Source organism: Photinus pyralis, unplaced genomic scaffold (assembly GCF_008802855.1).
Source record: "Photinus pyralis isolate 1611_PpyrPB1 unplaced genomic scaffold, Ppyr1.3 Ppyr1.4_LG6, whole genome shotgun sequence".
Taxonomy (NCBI): Eukaryota; Metazoa; Arthropoda; class Insecta; order Coleoptera; family Lampyridae; genus Photinus; species Photinus pyralis.
The window spans coordinates 41345594-41363432 of NW_022170663.1; the positions used below are offsets into that span (position 1 = coordinate 41345594).

At 36.0% G+C, this 17839-nt stretch overlaps 1 protein-coding gene across 6 annotated transcripts in view; it reads right to left on the bottom strand.

Moving 5' to 3' along the window:
- LOC116174774 (titin) overlaps positions 1–17839 on the bottom strand; it is a 114897-nt gene that overhangs the window by 44193 nt on the left and 52865 nt on the right. Inside the window, exon 1 of one of the 6 annotated variants that reach the window (XM_031492766.1) lies at positions 15527–15904. The exons of the other annotated variants lie outside the window; for them this stretch is intronic. Coding sequence (XP_031348626.1) covers positions 15527–15682 — 156 coding nt within the window. The 5' untranslated portion in view covers positions 15683–15904. Of the gene's footprint in view, positions 1–15526; positions 15905–17839 lie in introns of those variants that run through there. 6 annotated transcript variants of the gene reach the window in all.

Below are 17839 nucleotides of genomic sequence, written 5' to 3' on the forward strand. Positions count from 1 at the left end.
ACTTCCGCATTCGTTTATTTCTGAACGTCATAATTCATTTTACAGATTCAACGATTACATAATACGATTAATAGGCACTTCTCTAAGATGATTATAATCGAATTTTCGAACTTTGAAATTATTAGAAAGTCGTTGAGCACACGCACCAACTTTAAGCCATCATTAACCTACCTATACCTACGCATTATACACACCCTAGTAATTAATTAAGGGACGATATTCAATTTATGCACACCACCAAAGAGGGATGGTCCGTCGAGTCGGGGGAAACAATTTTCTCGTGGCGCCACACAGGATTAAGTCATTGACAGTATAATTAACGCGACTTTCCGGATTACACTCGAAAATCGATGACATCTTTTTTTGAAAATGTGGGTCGACGATTGTGGGATTATTTCGTTCTTCGCTTGGGAAGATCGGTGTAATGTATTCAGTCTTTAACAAAAGTTAATTTTGTTAGATACATCAATCTAACCAGACGACTTGTTAATTTAAAATAAGAAACGAATCCATCCTAGTTTACATAACAATGCTCTAAGTGGAAATTTGACATTCGGTCCAGGAGTGACGAGCGGAAGCCGTCCCTTTTACTGTTAGACCACGCGCGTGTTAATTTCTAGAACTTCACGCTTTACAATCTGTTTAATTTACTTCTTGTAATAACGAACCGAACTCATCTCATTGTTTTACATATAAGGCGAGTAATTACAAAGAGTGTCGGTCACGTCACGAGCCACCACTCTTCGGATTTTAAAACTCGCAATGCATGTCATTATTATCAACTGTAATGGCAGGCCGTTGGTTGTTTGTACCTCGGTAATTTTTTTGAGGCGAGCGCGAAACAATGGCATAACTTTTACCTGCGATTATGAGAGACGAATCCAAAGATGGATAATAACGAGTTATGAAATAGGCGTCTCAAGGATATTTTCTTAAATTATAGCCTTGTTTATCTTCGACCATTTGTTATTGTATAACACATTCCTTATAAGGGCGTTCGCCGATTTTTTCGAAATTATGGAGACTCATCTGCAATTTTAAACTGCAATCAATCTATTTATGCGAAGAATAATGTAACGACTGTCATTTTTTGCATTTTTAATGTATTAGGTTAATTGGTATGAAAATACTACAAATTATCTCGCTGGTAATTACGGGTACTTTGTATTAAATCATTTCGGAAGTGTTGGTGTAAAGGCATGGAAACTGCCGCTGAGAGTAGGTATTGAATTTTGAGTTTTTACAATAATGTAATATTTTTTCTCAAAAGGTACCTCAAATTATAATCTTATTGTAATTACCCTTTTAAGAAATCGGGTTGTGCTTTTATTTAAATTACCAAAATGTCACTCTCTTTGCCCTTAAAGGCACGGTAATAGGTTGAACATACAAATATAAAAAATACGATTACTTATTACGTTATTTTAAAGCTAGCTCCCTGGGCATTTGACCCGATCACGGGCTGCTTGGATAGCGTATTACGCAAAGTTGAAAACTCCTGGAACGAAAGTCAAAAATCAAAGAAAAGCAGCTTAGCTTTTATTCTTTTTCAAGATAAGACAATCTGCGAACTCTAATGGAAAATAACAAATTTGGCGACGAAAACATCTGCGAGCAACACGCGACATTTTACGCCGCCTTATACTTTATATTGTCTTCATATAGTCCGCGTTTACCTAGTCAAATTCACGGTGATTTTATACTTCCGCTATTAGTAAATTAACTGATTTCCGCTTTTACAGCTTAACCTTCGAACAAAACAATCACAAAAACTTTAATTGTGTGTAATCTACGGCAAAAGTTCACGCAAACTAACTCAAGATCCAATAATCCTACCCCATAATTTTATTAACTAATTTTAATTCAATTTTTAGGGTTTAAGTGATTTGTTTATCTAGTAATTTCGCCATTTTGCCCAACTTGGCGAAGACTGAATTAACTTTTCTGTCCAATATTTTCAATGCAATCTAGACACTTTACGTATTTCTTTTCGCGGTATCCCGTCAATCCCCACTTTTTTCAATTTTTACAAACACGCCTCCAAAATGGTTGCTAATCGGATTCAGCGGCCATCTTTATTCGTTCAACCAATAATCTTCATCTGCCTTTACCAGTATCACGTTTAGAAAAGCAATTACCCGGAAACCACGGTGTCTGCATTGTTTTGCAAATTCAACCACAAAACTCTGAGCGTAGCGGTTCTCAGAGATAATTAATTCTGCATTATCTCCCACCAGACTGGCGCAACCAACTTTTCTCACGCAAGTAAGTAATCGATTAGTGCCATTTAGGGCAACCGTTAAGTTAAAAAACAATGGGCAACAAAATGATCGATTGATGAGGAAACTCAACTGTAAACCTTTAATTTGAGGAAACCACCCTTAAAATCCAACAACGTGTCCTAATTAATCTAAAATTTCAAAAAATTCAAACCAAATAGATGCCAGTAAAGGGCTCCCATTACAATAGGTTCAAAAAGAAATGGTAGTTTATATCTGTTGTATAGGGTGTCGCAAAAAGAGTGCATGCACTTGTCTTATAAATAGTTTGATTTTGTCGCGCTTTTTCGAACATAGACATTAGATATCTCTCTTCAAAATTATGTATTGCTTTTGTTGGATGTGGGACACCAGCAAGTTATCCATTAATAATAATAATAATAATAAGAGACCTTTGTGTCTGCTTCTCAACCGCTTGTGGATGGGACCAGCGCAAAGGAAACCTCCAAAAGACGTATGAAATGGGACGAAGGGATGAATCGCTTCATTTTTGGTACGTATCTGGAGATCACGAAGTTGGAGACAGATAAGACAACATATAGAGGCCATCAATAGCTATGTTGGTAAGTATGAAATACATACTATCTCTAGATTTCCAATGTGAGGGTGTGAATTTTTATTTTATTTATTTATTTCTTTTATTTTTTTTTAGGACCCTACATAACTTCACCAGACACAGACACAGACACTAATCGTTACTTGATTTTAATCCGTGCGATTAGTTAACCAGGCTAGACCTGAGTTCTCACAAGAAACACCGACCATAATAATCTTTAATTCTAAAAATTGTAAATCCATTTATTGCAACCTTTAGATCGTTGAATTTCAAATTTCATCATAGCCGCCGTTTTACTTGCATTTTCTAAGGAAAATCTGCATTAGGTGCCAATTGTAAGTTTGAAAATAGTAAAGCTACCTGGTCGCTAAAATCGAGTAATCTCTTGAACATAAGTATTGTCGTGTAAACTCCACCATGCGGACGTTTTATTTGGTTTCAGCACGTACAGTAATGTCCTTATCGTTATGTAAGCTAATTAGTTTCAGGACGAGCACGTGTTATCGCCGAAGTAAGCAGATGTTAATTCTGTCGAAGATGCAGTATTTTGTTAAGGAAGGAGGGATGGAAATTGGAAATTGTTTTAAATAGAAGAGGAATTCGTTAATTGTAGCTTTTTTTTCGTGGGCGTTATTTGTTGCAAGCCGAAATCGAAGTTTTTTTTGTGAGAGTCAGTTCTGTCACATAAAGTTTTGCAGGAGAAAGTCTAGTCAAGTTAAATGTTACGTTACAGGGAGGAAAGAGAAATTTATAGACCAAGTTAAGCGGAAACGTGTTCTGTGTTTATTAAGAAGAGTCCCAATACCTGTTAAAGGGAGTTTTGTCCACTATCAAAAGGGTCAATACCGTAATTGTAATTACAATATCGTCTAAATCGAGATTCAAGTGCTATATATAATTGTCGAGAAGAAAAGTTTCGAAGCAATCACCTGGTGTTTTGTCATTTATTGTATATCGCAGTTACGATCGGAGATTTTCGATTATTGACACTTTAAGGTAATTAAGATTTCTTTAATTAATTTGTTCAATCGTTCGCTTGTTGCGTGGTATGTGTTATTTTTGTCCTGGGTGCCTGTTTGTCTTTCAGTTTATTTCATTGTTTTATGTCGAATAAATTTTTTCATCTGTAAACTGTTGATTTTGTGACTAATCGAGCCCAAATTACGGCCCAGAGTTTTCAAGTTTTTCTATTTCAAGTCAGAATTACATCATGTGTTTTTTTTAAATTTGTTAATTAATTGTTTGGAATTTTAGAGAAGATTAAGGCTGCTGACTTTCTTAAATTAATAAAATCTACGTCAATATCGAGATTTTGGTCGTAACGGAGTTTTACACGTGAATTATATCTGTCAAAAAATCCCCCTGCCTAAAAAAACCAGTTTTATTGGTGGAGAGGGTGGAACCCACGGAATGGGCGTGAATTAGAAAAAAAAGTATAAAGTAGTGGGAATTTGATTGTTGGGAAAGAATCGTGGGGATAATCAAACTAACCCGCGAAAGAGCTCTCGTCGAAGAGTAAGGGATAAAAATTCAGTTTAAGTCCCGCGGTAATTCGCGTTGAGCCGCAATCGATATAGATAGTGACTTTTAATGTAAAGGAAAAATTGCGTAACGTCTTAAAGGTCAATCAAAGGTTGTTGACTCTTCAATTTAGAGGATATTTTACGGTTTAGAAACTGTTACGCTTTAGTGGTAGTTCTTTTTACCCTGAAAAAATTAAAACTGCGTGATCTTAAGGAAAGCTTGATTTCCGAGATAGGAAATTAGTTACGATCACGGCCGACGCATGTCTCTAGTGATGAATTGTGCGCAAATATCATTCTCACTGTATTTAACTCTCCCTTACGTAATCAAAGGAGCGATTTAACTTATGAGAACCCCGGATTTGGAATATACTGAACTTTATTGCTATCACATGGATCAACCAAATACATGAATCATTATTTCGGGTTTGGACGGTTGAGAAACCTTGCCATTATCTAAATAAGGTAAGTAATTGAATTTTATATATTCAAAATAAACCGATTCCTTCAATTGAAAATGATTGTCAGTAAAGAGTCATATGCTGTAATTCCGGTATAAAAAATTCTAAAAGAAATCAGATTCTTTTTCATATCTGAACCTATCTAGAGGAATTTAAAGTTCCTTGATTTTGAATTTAATATTAATTAATGAGAATCTTCCAGCTAGGTTCATTTCATTTTAAAATTGTCAGTTGCTAGTAAAGAAAATAGTTACTCTTTTGTATTATTTGATAAAGGGAGGGTTGAGCTATTTTATATAGAAAGGGCTCACTTCAAATATTTTCGTGCGAACCTAGTACTTTTGATGTAAAATTAACATTGGTTTTTCGTTATTTGTGTAAATATTTTGAAATTTCGATTTTCCTTGTTATTCGCAATCAATAGGTCTAAAGCAGAAGAGCGAAAAGTTAAATTTTTGAATCATAGAGAAGAAAAAGTTATATTGAGCTAGCCGAGGACACATTTTTTACAAGAAAACAGTAATAATATTTAAAAATCAAAATTTAATAGTACGAGCAGGGCGAGGAACATCAGGCATTTGCAATCCTGATGTTGTAACTACCCGTTACACAACTGGAGCCTCTTCATTTGAATTTTTAGGGAAGACCAAAAACTGGTGACAACAAACGGTGGAGTGACAGATGGGAAGGAAGAACCAAAGGTAAGGTAGTCAAAGTGAACAAGGCTTGTAAAAATGATTGAAGTTACTGATAAATCGCCCAAAAGACAAGGTCGAGAATCAATGGCAAAAAAAAGAAATCTCCAACTCGTAAGAAAAATTACCCTCAGATTTTCCGAACAGAGAAAGAAAGAGGAAGAAGGAGGTGCTATGTCAAACTGGAAATCCGTGGCATTGTTATGTACTTGTTAACCCTATTTAATTAGACGACAAAGTTCTAAGATTACGTAATTATTGAAATTGGATGTTTATTTTTTCTGTTCACTTTAATCGCCTTGAGAGTCGATGTTTATTGCTCAAGGATTTCTTGTGATCGGAGAATTATTACAGCTCCCCAGTTTATTATGTCATTAAACTTAGGCAAACGAAAAGTTCACGTTTTTTGTAACTTGCGTAACTTCACACGCCCACGCAAAAACTAACAATAGTCTACCGATTTACGGATGGAATATTTTCAACAAACACTCAACGAGGTTAATAGTTTAATTCCATTTCGTTTAATTAATTCAGTGCAATTTAGGAATTGTAGTTGCTCTGATCTATTTCCGTCTAATGCCTTAGTATATTACACATTTCCATTTAAGACATACAGTCAAGTGGTTCACAGCGAGCACTTGACCCAGTCACCTGGACCATTCATCTAACTAAAAAGTGCTTTACACATAGAAGGCAACATCCTAGCCACTTCTCGTCACCATCTGACATACAAACGGCGTATTATTTGTATCTGTACCGCAGTTTCTTCCAAGTGAAGATATCGAAATACCTACTTCTTAATTAAAAGATCCCGTTAAAATTAGAAATTAATCTCGGTTAATTCGAATGTGACAAAAAATCGTCAAGGAGTCACGCTATTATAATACCTACCTACGTGTTGGAGGTCAGACCACACAACCGCGGTTGTGGATGCGTTATAAATAAATGTTTGTCTAACAATATATTATTCTGGTTTCAAATTGTTTGGTTTCCCTCATTTTGACTAACCGGAAGTGGTTCTAACTGTTATGTTGGCAGATACAAAAGAAACTTTTAATTAGCGCAGGTAAATTGTCGGTCAACGGAAGTTCCTCAATTCGTCTTAAATAATCGCAAAAGACAATGCAAAATATTCTATTTAACCCAATTTCCTGGCATTCATTTGATCTCTCAGGTAGAGCTTACCAAAACCATTGAATATTCAATGCCAAGACCCATATGAAGTAGGACAATTTGCACCGAGGAAAACTCGCACTCGCAGCCAGACAATCCGCACCCTGATAATCCGCACCTAGGTGTTTCGCTCCCTGGACGATTCCTGTACATTCTCTTCTTTGGTAGAGTTCTTATGCGGGCTAGATTTACATACAGTGAATTTTTTTTAATGCGAACATAGGAGTTTGCATGCAATGTAATTTCCCTATGTTCGATTTTTAAAAAAACACATCAATCTATTGAGTAGTTCAAATGAGTAGTAGATACATTGCATGCAAACTCCTATGTTCGCATTTAAAAAAAACTCACTGTATGTGTGTTATTTTTCATAATGACAGGTGCAAAATAAACAAGTAAAGTTCTTTGAAATTGTAGTTAAAAACTCGATGTTGAGTCTGAAACTAAACACAATTCAATTTGCTTATATAGCAAAACCTTTTTTATAAAATCGGGAATCAGCATACAATATTTCATGAAACGAATGAGTTACATCCGCTTTCATTCCCTATCGCCACGTGAATCGTTTATCGACTTGAAGGCTCCTTGATATCGTTCTAGAAAATCCACTACAGTACTATACTTGTCCGACATGTTCTCTTATCACTGGCTTCGACGCCTGGCAGCCCAGTGTTTTGGACCCTGCCACGAATCTTCTCAACCCATAGCGTACGACAGCCAAGCAGCAACCAGTTGGTCGGGCGTCACCAGAGTCGCGACCTTCGGCGCCGCCTGGCGGACAAGCGGAAATGTTTACCGGATACGTGAGATCAGTAGACATACGGACAGATAAGCGGGCGGACAAATAATTGCAAATTTTTAATTCTCAAAAAAATACGTTAATGATATACGTGCTGATTTGCTGAAGGTCACCCGTTAAGACACACATTAGCCACTAGGGCGAATGCAAAGGCTTTACCCCTTGTTTTTTGTGTCCCATTCCAAATTGATGAATTGGTTGAAAGTCACAAAGCATTCAAAAGAGGCGTTTCTTACTTACTCTTAATTATTCAAATTTCAAAATTTGAGCGTATAGTTAGCCCCCCACTTTTTGAATTTCAAAGTATTTTTATTTCAATCGTTTGTTGGTCATTTGTTGGTGTTAGTTAGTTACATTTTCACGTTTGTTGGTTGATTGTTATTTAATTATTCAAATTTCAAAACTTGAGCGTATTGAGTTAGCCCCCCACTTTTTGAATTTTCAAAATATTTTTATGGCAATCGTTTGTTGGTCATTTGTTGGTGTTTGATAGTTACATTTTCATGTTTGTTGGTTGGCCGTTATTTATTTATTCAAATTTCAAAATTTGAGCGTATAGTTAGCCCCCTACTTTTTGAATTTTCAAAATATTTTTATTTCAATCGTTTGTTAAAATTAAAATTAAAATTCAAAAAGTGGGGGGCTAACTTGAACCGGCGTGTTAGCACTTTGCTACTCTTCCCACTCAACCCACTATACAATCACAAACAGCCATCCTTACCTGGGATTTGAACCCAGGATCGTTGTAGCCAAAGATAGAGCTACTAACGTAAGCTCATCTGAGATACACAGGTTTAATTGTCAGCTTCCAATTCCGAACTTAAAACGTTAAAGCTCGATTTGCACCTTTAGGCATCCAGATCGAATCTTAAAAAGTTACGTTTCAAACATCGAAAACAAATAATTAACGCTTATCCCCTAAATTTCTACATGCAGAATTAGTGGTCATGATTTAAATGTCAAGTTACGTAACGAAATTACAATTGTAATTTTAAAAAATCAAAAAAATCTCAGGGCTTCGGTCCCGCTGTTGGGCAACAATTGTAACGGGTAGTAACAAAATCAGGAGTGATGCCTGCTGGTACTAATAATTTTGGTTTTTCTTTGAAATCATATAAACAAGTAATGTTAACTTCTTGTAAAACTATGCCGCGGATAGCTCAATATAACGAAAATTTAAACGTGAAAGTCAATAACCGTTTCCAGAAAATTATATTAAAAGCGGCGAGTGTTTAAAACCACCCAGCAAAGGACTTGATAAACTTTTCCCTATTAACCTCTGTATCCTCTTAGAATGTTATTCTGGAAATTACATGTACTGGTGGCATTCCATGCCTCCCCCCCTCCCCCAGTAGTACGTTTTCCCCAAACCGTTTCAGTATTCAGAACTTACTTGATATTTGTTGGGGAAGGATCATTAAGATCGTTTCCTCCGAACTGCAGAGAACGTAGCACAGCGGGGTCTAGGGAGTATGGAACCCCCCCCCCCCCAGCAACGTAAAAATCAACGACCATTTTTTGGAAAATTATGATAGAAGAGGCGGGTGTTAAAAACCACCCAGCAAAAAAAGGACAAGACAAGGATCAATTTTTCCTTATAAAACTCAGTGGGTCTGGAAATGACGTATTAGGAGGAAGTCTTTGCTTTTCTCTAGATGAGTCCACACATGACAGTGAAGTAGTAAAGTAGTCTATTTAAATGCGCTAACGGCTCGACGAGAGTTTGAATAGCACAAAATAAAATTCACCCTACAATAAATTACAGGTGGCTAACTTAACTTCGCTCAATGTAAAAATTCCCACAAAATAAATACTACCCCATAGTGATTTACAGGTGAACGACTTAATTTCGGTGACAGCTTCGCGCTAATTGCTTCATGGTTCTCTTCAAACAACCAAGATCTCACTACTTTATTTTTTTGAGTGACACCATTCTGAGACGCAAACTTTTTTCACCAATAAAATATCTTTTTTTCATCTAATGCTGTGTTGCCTTTGCAAAATCTTTCCGTAATTATAGCTAATCTCGTTTACTCTTACGCCTCACTGACGCCTTAAGCTTTCAAACGAATTTACAAAGTCAGGACCGTAATTTGATACCTACTCGTCCGGTACAGGAAGACTCGGTCCCGTACTAGTCGGCACCGCACTACTCGACTCCGGGATTACTCGGCTCCGGGATTACTAGACTCTAGCATAACTCGGCTCTGTGACTACTCGGCTCCGAGACTATTGGGCTATAGTATTACCCGGCACCCGAATCAATTGGATCTGAAAAAACTCTGGGTTCGTATGACTTGTTTATCTACATACCAATATTTCAACTTTACGAATTGTTTTATCACCAAGGAGGAATTCATATTTTTCATCTTATTATTATTAATACATGGTATATACTGCGGAAGTCCATATAGAACGTGGCGGCATAAATGGGCTTAACTATAAGGTTGTAATCTATACATCTGGCGGTAGTCATCAGATCAAAGTAGTCCCGGAGCCGAGTTACTCCAGAGTTCAATAGTCCCGGAGCCGAATGTGGTATATGATGGGTACAAAAGTTACGAATTTCGTTCACACAGACAAGACAGCGGTGTCGCATCAAGTAACGATTGTATCGTACACGACCGTGACCGGAAGGTGAAGGAAGAATCGGGATACTATCGATACAGTACTTACTTAAGAGTGCTCAAGTGCTTTATTCATTTTAAAGTAAAATTCTCGCACGCCACAATTTTTGGGCGAATAATCCTGGATTACGGTCCTGACTGTATTTGTACGAAATATGGAAGCGCCAGATTGTCGCAACTAATTTGAAGTACGTAGCAGTCCTGCTGAATCAGATCCGCTCGTGCATAACGCGTGTTTTTTACTGAATCTGTAGCAATTTTCCCTTAGTGCAGGTTAGAGGTATCTGGCATTTCGGGATTCTGGAGATGTAAATGGCGAAAAAAAATGTATACTGTTGGTTGAGCAATTTCAATTGAACGGTGGGCGTGGTTAAAAATGAAGGTGGTTGGATGGTGGTTCGGAGAAGAACACTGGAGCAATTTGCACTAAACTTCGAAAAAGATAACATGAAAAATACGCGTGAAACCGTAGAAAAATACACTATCGCTCAGTTGACTATATCGTAATACCGGCCAGCCTGCCTATTGAAGGCAAACCTATTTTCAATGACAGATTTATCTCCCAACGGATTGCGTAATATTGTGCAATCGCGTGAAATTTCGAAAACGCCGCATTCCTATACGAAACTAGGAATTTCCATCTATTGATTTTTTTGTACGACTTTTTGGAAACATATAAGCAGACACTTCCGTACTAAGTAGAGATATCGCTACTGTACATTACGGTAAATTAGGTAATCATATTTCTGTACTCTCTCCTCGTATGGCACCATCTTTATTCATCTTTTTTACAAAAAAAAAAGGAAAAATACTATTATTCTCCCCTCGGATATACCGCGCAAGTGTGTCACATGCTTTGCTTTTGGTGATACTGGTGCTAAGATCTCGAGAAGATCTCAAACCCCCGGATTGACATACAAAATCTCCGCTATTATTAGCTATATTTTTAATGAAAAAATGTACAAATATATATATGGTACTAATAAACAATATCCCGCTTAATCTCAGTAACTATTCAACACTCACAACAAATGTTGTGTCACAGTTTTCCGAGCAGTTTTCTAACAATCAAACCTTTATTAAACCTCAATTTAATGGGATATGTTTATTGTTTTTTATAAATATTTATTGGTAGGTATTTATGGTAAGCTTTTACTTTTATACTTTCTGTACATCTAATGGAGTGTCCCTGATGTTTTCCTATAGTTTTCTGCTAAAGTAGTAGTAGCTTAATAATTGTTTATCCTAATACAGGCAAATAACGATACTAATAAATGAGTGTGCCAACTAAAATACCAATCAAGCTGTTTATTCCGCAATTTAATTAGCGCGAGATAGCATCGCATAAAACCGTAACTTTTACAGTAATTTTCAATTAACTCCGATTAAAGGTAGCGTTTTTTACCTGTTTCGAGGAACAATTTTCGCGAATTCTCACAATTGGAAAGTTTACGAATTAAGACGGTCGGCGATTCATGCCAAATTGTCCGATTATCTCACGACCGAAAGTACACTCAAGGAAAACGTAAAATTAAGCTCAAATTACGTAAAACTATGCACATAAATTCGAGATGTTGGGAAAGTGTTTCAGTAGGTATATAACCTGAACTGAAATGCAATTCTACACAAATGATCTTAAGGTGGGTGTCCTTGTCCCAAATTCGAACGAAATTTTTACTACCTACATCACACACATAAAACAATAAATAAATAAGCTTAGTGACTTTTTTTTAGTTATTGGCTTATTGTTTGCAGAGATAGTTACAATGCGGTGTTGTGTTTTGGAAAGCTGCCTCGTTTCCCAACCGCTTTCATCCACTATTTTAACTGCTAACATTTGAATAACTGATATTGTAACAGACAACTTCCTGGCTAAAATGACTTCTTCCTTACGTTTTGATATGCTAATGGAAGTTGAAGAGTAGAACCGTTCAAGAAGATATAACCAGATACCATAATAAAAACAAAAGTATGGCTGATATCTACCCTTGAAAATACAAGAGGTCTTCGACTCATAATCGATAATCGAGTTTTCCACTTTTTAAAATGATTAGCTCATAATCTACTTACTATCAAAATAGACTATTATTGGCTAATCGGTTATAAGAGTATTCTATTATTGAATACATTTATTTACGAAACGATTATTCGAAATAAACAATTATCATAATCGATTATGTATCTAATAGAATTGATCATCAAATAGCTACGACATTAGGATATACGAATAATTTCACAAAGATTTCTAGTCATTCAAGTCATATTTTATCGTAATTTTTCACCAAAAAGGACGGAATGATTACTTCAAAAGTTGGTTAAGCCTGAAGCGAATACTCCGACCAGCAGGCGCCATCAAGTCGATAAAATATTAGTCACCGGGCGATAAGTAATCCAAGCGAATGCGACGCATTCTTTCCCTGAAATTTGATACGCCTTACAGACTCTTTAAGAACGTTGCGTAGTTTTTCTAGAAACTTCCCGGTTACTATATAAGCAAATTGAGGCGTGTTTAATGGAAGTTCCAACATCAATGCCGAAGTGATTAATTATTCGTGAAGTTCGCGCTCGTATGTGATCAATTTATATGGTATACAAGACTGTTGTAAATTAATTGTAACTAATTAAATCAGGTTGCGTTACCAGCCCATTGTACAGGATAGTTCACATTTGTGGCACTCCCTTGGGAACTACGCAACGGTGAGAGATACAGTGTAGGTTAAATGGGGATAAAGTTGCCCCTTTTTGTGACTAAAAAACACTTTTGAAATTTTTTTTTAATCTTTGAAAATAACTGAAAATATTAATTTTTCCTAAGTAAATGGTCGGAAATGGACGGTTACCGTTGGCACCTTCTATGGGCACTTTTTTTTAGAGAATCTTAATCTTTTTAGAATTCCAATAGCACCCTACATGTATTTTCTTATTTCTTATGGTGTACATTGCATTTTTACGGAATGATTACATAAATTTATATAAAAATTTCAAAATCAGAAGTTTTACATTCATTTCTCAACAAAACATCCATGGGTAACTACATCTTGCTCAATCTATATGGCTATGATGGCAATGCATTCAAAATGAATTCCTTTTTTTGTCCTCTATCTCATTCCGTAAAACTCCAATGTAGCGTCCATAAGAAATTAGAAAATAGTAGCCTGTAGTTTTTCAGTGACATCTCAGATATTTTCAAACATTTTTCAAAAATTTAAAATGCGTTTCTAATTTACCCTGTATCCTGTAGTATGAAAAAACTGTTCACCAGTTTTGTTCTTAAATAAAATCCAATGAGCACTTTTAAATAAGTTACGAGATAAGTTATTTCCACGATGAAAAATAATAATCATACTCTAATCGTTAAAGGGGCCCTACATCTTATAGTATGAATTTCGGAAAAAAGTTTATAAAGCCAAAAAGGGCATATCTAAAAACCTACGCAAAGTCACAAGTTCCATCCTTCTATCCCTATAGTTGATCAGAAAAAATTCAAGAAGAAACTCAAATTTTGACATGATCTATTTTGGACCTTTGGTTTATGTAGAAAAAGTAGATGTTGTTCTTAAATAAAATCCGATCAAAAATTCTTTTCGAATTTTCAAAAAAGTTATTTTCATGACAACCATCATATACCAAAAATTATATCAAAAAACAAAATTTTTTCGCACTCGTTTAAGGAGCCCCACTTGTTGCCCCAGCTTGGAGTAGGAATTAAAAAAAAACATTTTTAAAAATAAGAAAGAGCATTCTCAAATAACTTGATCAATTTCTTGTTGTTTTAAAGTCATTGTATAATTTCACCAACCTTTAATTACTCGTTTAATTAGGTTAGGTTAGGTTGTCATTTTTTTAAATTGTTTAGAAAAAAAAGTGAAAAGTGTAAAAATGTTTCCCTCTATCTTGAATAGAAGATTACGGAATAGAAAAAGAAAGATCGCTATATTAGCTATAATTATAGCTCATAAAAATGATAAAAATATCTTGATTTTATTATTAGTAGTTGGTACTACTCGAGGTACTACTGAATTGACACCAGAAAAATAGAACTTGCGCTAATCCGAAAAGAAATTGAGCTCAAGAAATTGATCAATATTGCATCTAATTCTGTGTTTACCCTCGAAAAGTTTTCGTGTCAAAGCGACTTGAGCAAAAATGATGTAAAACCAGCTTTATGGTTTGTGAAAAAAAATTAAAGAAGAAACGCACATTTTGAGACGATCTATTTTGGACCTTTAGTTTATATAGAAAACGTAGCTGTTTTGTTCTTATATAAAATCTGAACATTCATTTCGAATTTTCAAAAAAAAATTGTTTAAATAGGTAATTTTCCTCATGACAACCGTCATATACCAAAAATTATGTCAAAAAACAAAATTTTTTCGCACTCGTTTAAGAGGCCTAGAGACCCCACTCGCGGCCTCATCTTGGAGTAGGAATTTTCGAAAAAAATGTTTGCAAAATCAAAAAGAACATTCCCAAAAACCTAGGTAAAGTCTGTTATGGGCCTTGTTATGGGTTATGAAAAAAAAATTAAAGAAGAAACGCAAATTTTAAGACGATCTACTTTGGACCTTTGGTGTATGTAGAAAACACTACCATCCATTTTTTTGACATGCTGAATTGTAATGCCCTGTACACTATCTTTTTAATTTAAGCTCCACTTGATATCTGTTTGTTTATTAGGTAGGTATGTTGACAGTCTACTGTCACCAAAACCTTGACAATAATAAATGCTATGAAAATTATCGAAAAAAAATTTTATTTCAAAAATCTTGCGACTAAAACCAACAAAAAATCAACACTTGTGTACCTTGACATTTTTGACCAATCCGTGCTTAGTATACGCAAAACCTGCATGGCAAAACCGGCAGGCGCGAGCAGAATTAAAATAAAAACGACTTAATTTTGAATTGTTTATAAAACAAAGGTGCAATTCTAAATAAATCGCCAATTTCGTACATATGAAAGTTTGCCAACTTTTAACCGCGCCAATTTTCCCCACTTGCCTCAACTTTATAGGTCACCAAATGGCTAAGAAACTTCCCGATGGGCAAATCGAAGAAATTGTTCCATGCAGATTCGCAAAATTTTTTTAAGTATCACATAATAAATTTCAAGGATTTCTGGTTTGTTGGCCAATATTTAGCCTATATTTAACTATTATCCAATCATCGCGATAGTGACATAGGTACCTGCAAACATATCTAAGATAAGTGGTACTACGTAAACGTAGTAATTTTATCTTATTTGGACCACGATTTAATTAACAATTAGGCGGCGATGGTGATAAAAATAAACGTTACACGCAAAATTATAAATAACGGTCTAGATTTTACAATTAACAGATTGAATTTCGGTGGGTGGAATTTGATTTTTCGAGGCGCGCGTTTCGATTAGTAGGCCAAGTTTAGATACGTACATGAAGTAGTGCAATAACCAAACGGGTTTTGCCACTTTGAACTGCAATTGTACTGATGGTGGTTGTTTTAGCCATGGCGCAAGACGCATCGACAGATTCGTCCGTTGCGGGAATCGGTGCTCCATTCTGCAGCGGCACATCCGTATTTGCATCCATGGTTAACTTAGCTTAGAAAATTTGGGTAAACAGTAGGAACTTTTGGGGTAATTAACACAGCCGTTTTTTTCTTTTGCGCGAAAATTAAAATAGAAAACAAAACACAAAATCGCGTACCGTCGAATTTGAACCTGCTGCGCGACGACGAAGCCGCGAAACACACTAAACTCGCGATCGCGGCTCAAAGCTGCCACCGTTCATACGTTCCGATGACCACTCCATAGAGGTTTCTTACTGTGTCTATAGCTGGATCTTGATGAGCCTCTCTTAACGTGTGTGGAAGTAACCGGCTTTGACGTCATCTCAAGAATATTGACTGCCGAAAGGTGTAAAATAGCTACATTTTATTATTACCCGCTTCGGCGCCGTTATTCTACACATTATCGCTCCCATACTCGCCACTCGAATTTAACAATGAAACGTTTCAGATGACAAAGACCTTCGAACCGAATTCGTAAGTTATCTTTATCGTCTTTTTTTGTGATTGCCGGACAAAGTTGATTTTAGTTGGTGGACCGACCGATTATTACTTTTTTAGTAACCGAAACGCTTCTGTGCAGTTAATGACCTTAAAAGTTAAAACATTGCCATTAAACAGGAAACGAACGGCCAGCAGGCTTGCTAAAAATTTACATCACCTCCAGATAAGACTAATGGAACTTTTTATGCTTTATTTAGTTACTGGCAGAAACCCAAACGCCCACAAAGTTTGCACCGATCAAACTTAATCAAAATTCCTTCTACTATGCGCGATGGCGCGCATCGACATTTTAAAAATTCTTGTTAAAAATCTATTTTTTGGATCAGGTCACGATCCCTTTTCAAAACACGTATTTAGGCCAGTAAAATTGGAACCGGACCTGGAACTGATTTCCGGAAAACTGGACTTTTTTCCGTTTTAACCGTTGAGTGAAGGATCTAGGTAGAGAGGCAATGCTTATGTTAAAAGTATAGTGAACGTGGGGTTTGAGATATAGGCGGCCAAGAGTGATCTCAGATCCCGACGGCAACAACCAAGTCGGCGATCCAGATCCGGATTGCATTATTTTATTTTCATATTTTCGCTACCACAATATTAACCTTACAATTACATTATCGCTTTATTAAATTTGCGAGGGCAACAGGCGAAATATACGGTTACGGTAGGTCCGTATCAGAGGCTGCATGTGGCCCTTGTAAAATTAATTTGTGATCGATGATCGAAACAGTATGTTTACGGTGACCGAAACATATTATTTAAAAGTATTATAATGCACATTTTATATCTAGGTATATTCTATATAAAACAAACGGCCGCATCAAAAGCAAGCCTTTAATCATGATAGCAGAATAGCTAGATAAAGTTACCAGCAGATTCGCCAATTAAACAAGTTGTCTTTGACCTTCCCGGTTATGATAAAGAGAAACACATAAAATAAATGGTACACAGGTACTTATCATTATAAAATTCAGTAGGTACCGTCTTTTTTTCAAATTGTCACGTTAATTGCGAGAGAGTACCTATACCTAGCGTTATCGGTTTAAAATAAGTCGGTAGTGTGCTAAAATTGTAGGATGAGTGTTGCAAATCATATTTGCGTTTATGCAAATTGCTACATCAGCAATAAACATAGTGATGGGATAAGTTTCTTTAAATTTCTAAATAATACCTACTTTACTCGCACAATCGCAAAATACATAAACATAAATGATATGAGATACTTTTCTTTGTGATTAGGTAGGTATACTTTTTTGAATTTCGTCCGTACGTACCTGCTGCTTTTAGAACTGCTCTTAATTAGGTATCTGATCCAATAATTATGATAAGGGACTGATATTTTGCAGGTATACAATTGCATGAAAATAGAATGACTCATTTTGTTTACGTGTGTTACAACGGTTTTCGATAGTTGCAATTGGAGTTACGCTAAAGAGTAAAGACTGATTTCGTTGGAGAGGGCGGCTGGGCGAAAATACTGAATACTTGTAAATTGTAAAGAAGGAAAGCGCCGTCGAAATTGTCGGTGGCGTTAGCTGTCGGTGTTGCAAAACGTGGACTCGGAGGGGCAGAGACGCGATGTGCAATAGAGAAGGGACTACCTTAGTAAAAGATCGGAAAGGATGACCGCTTTTCATATAGGCATTACCACTCTACCTAGATCCTTCACTCAACGGTTT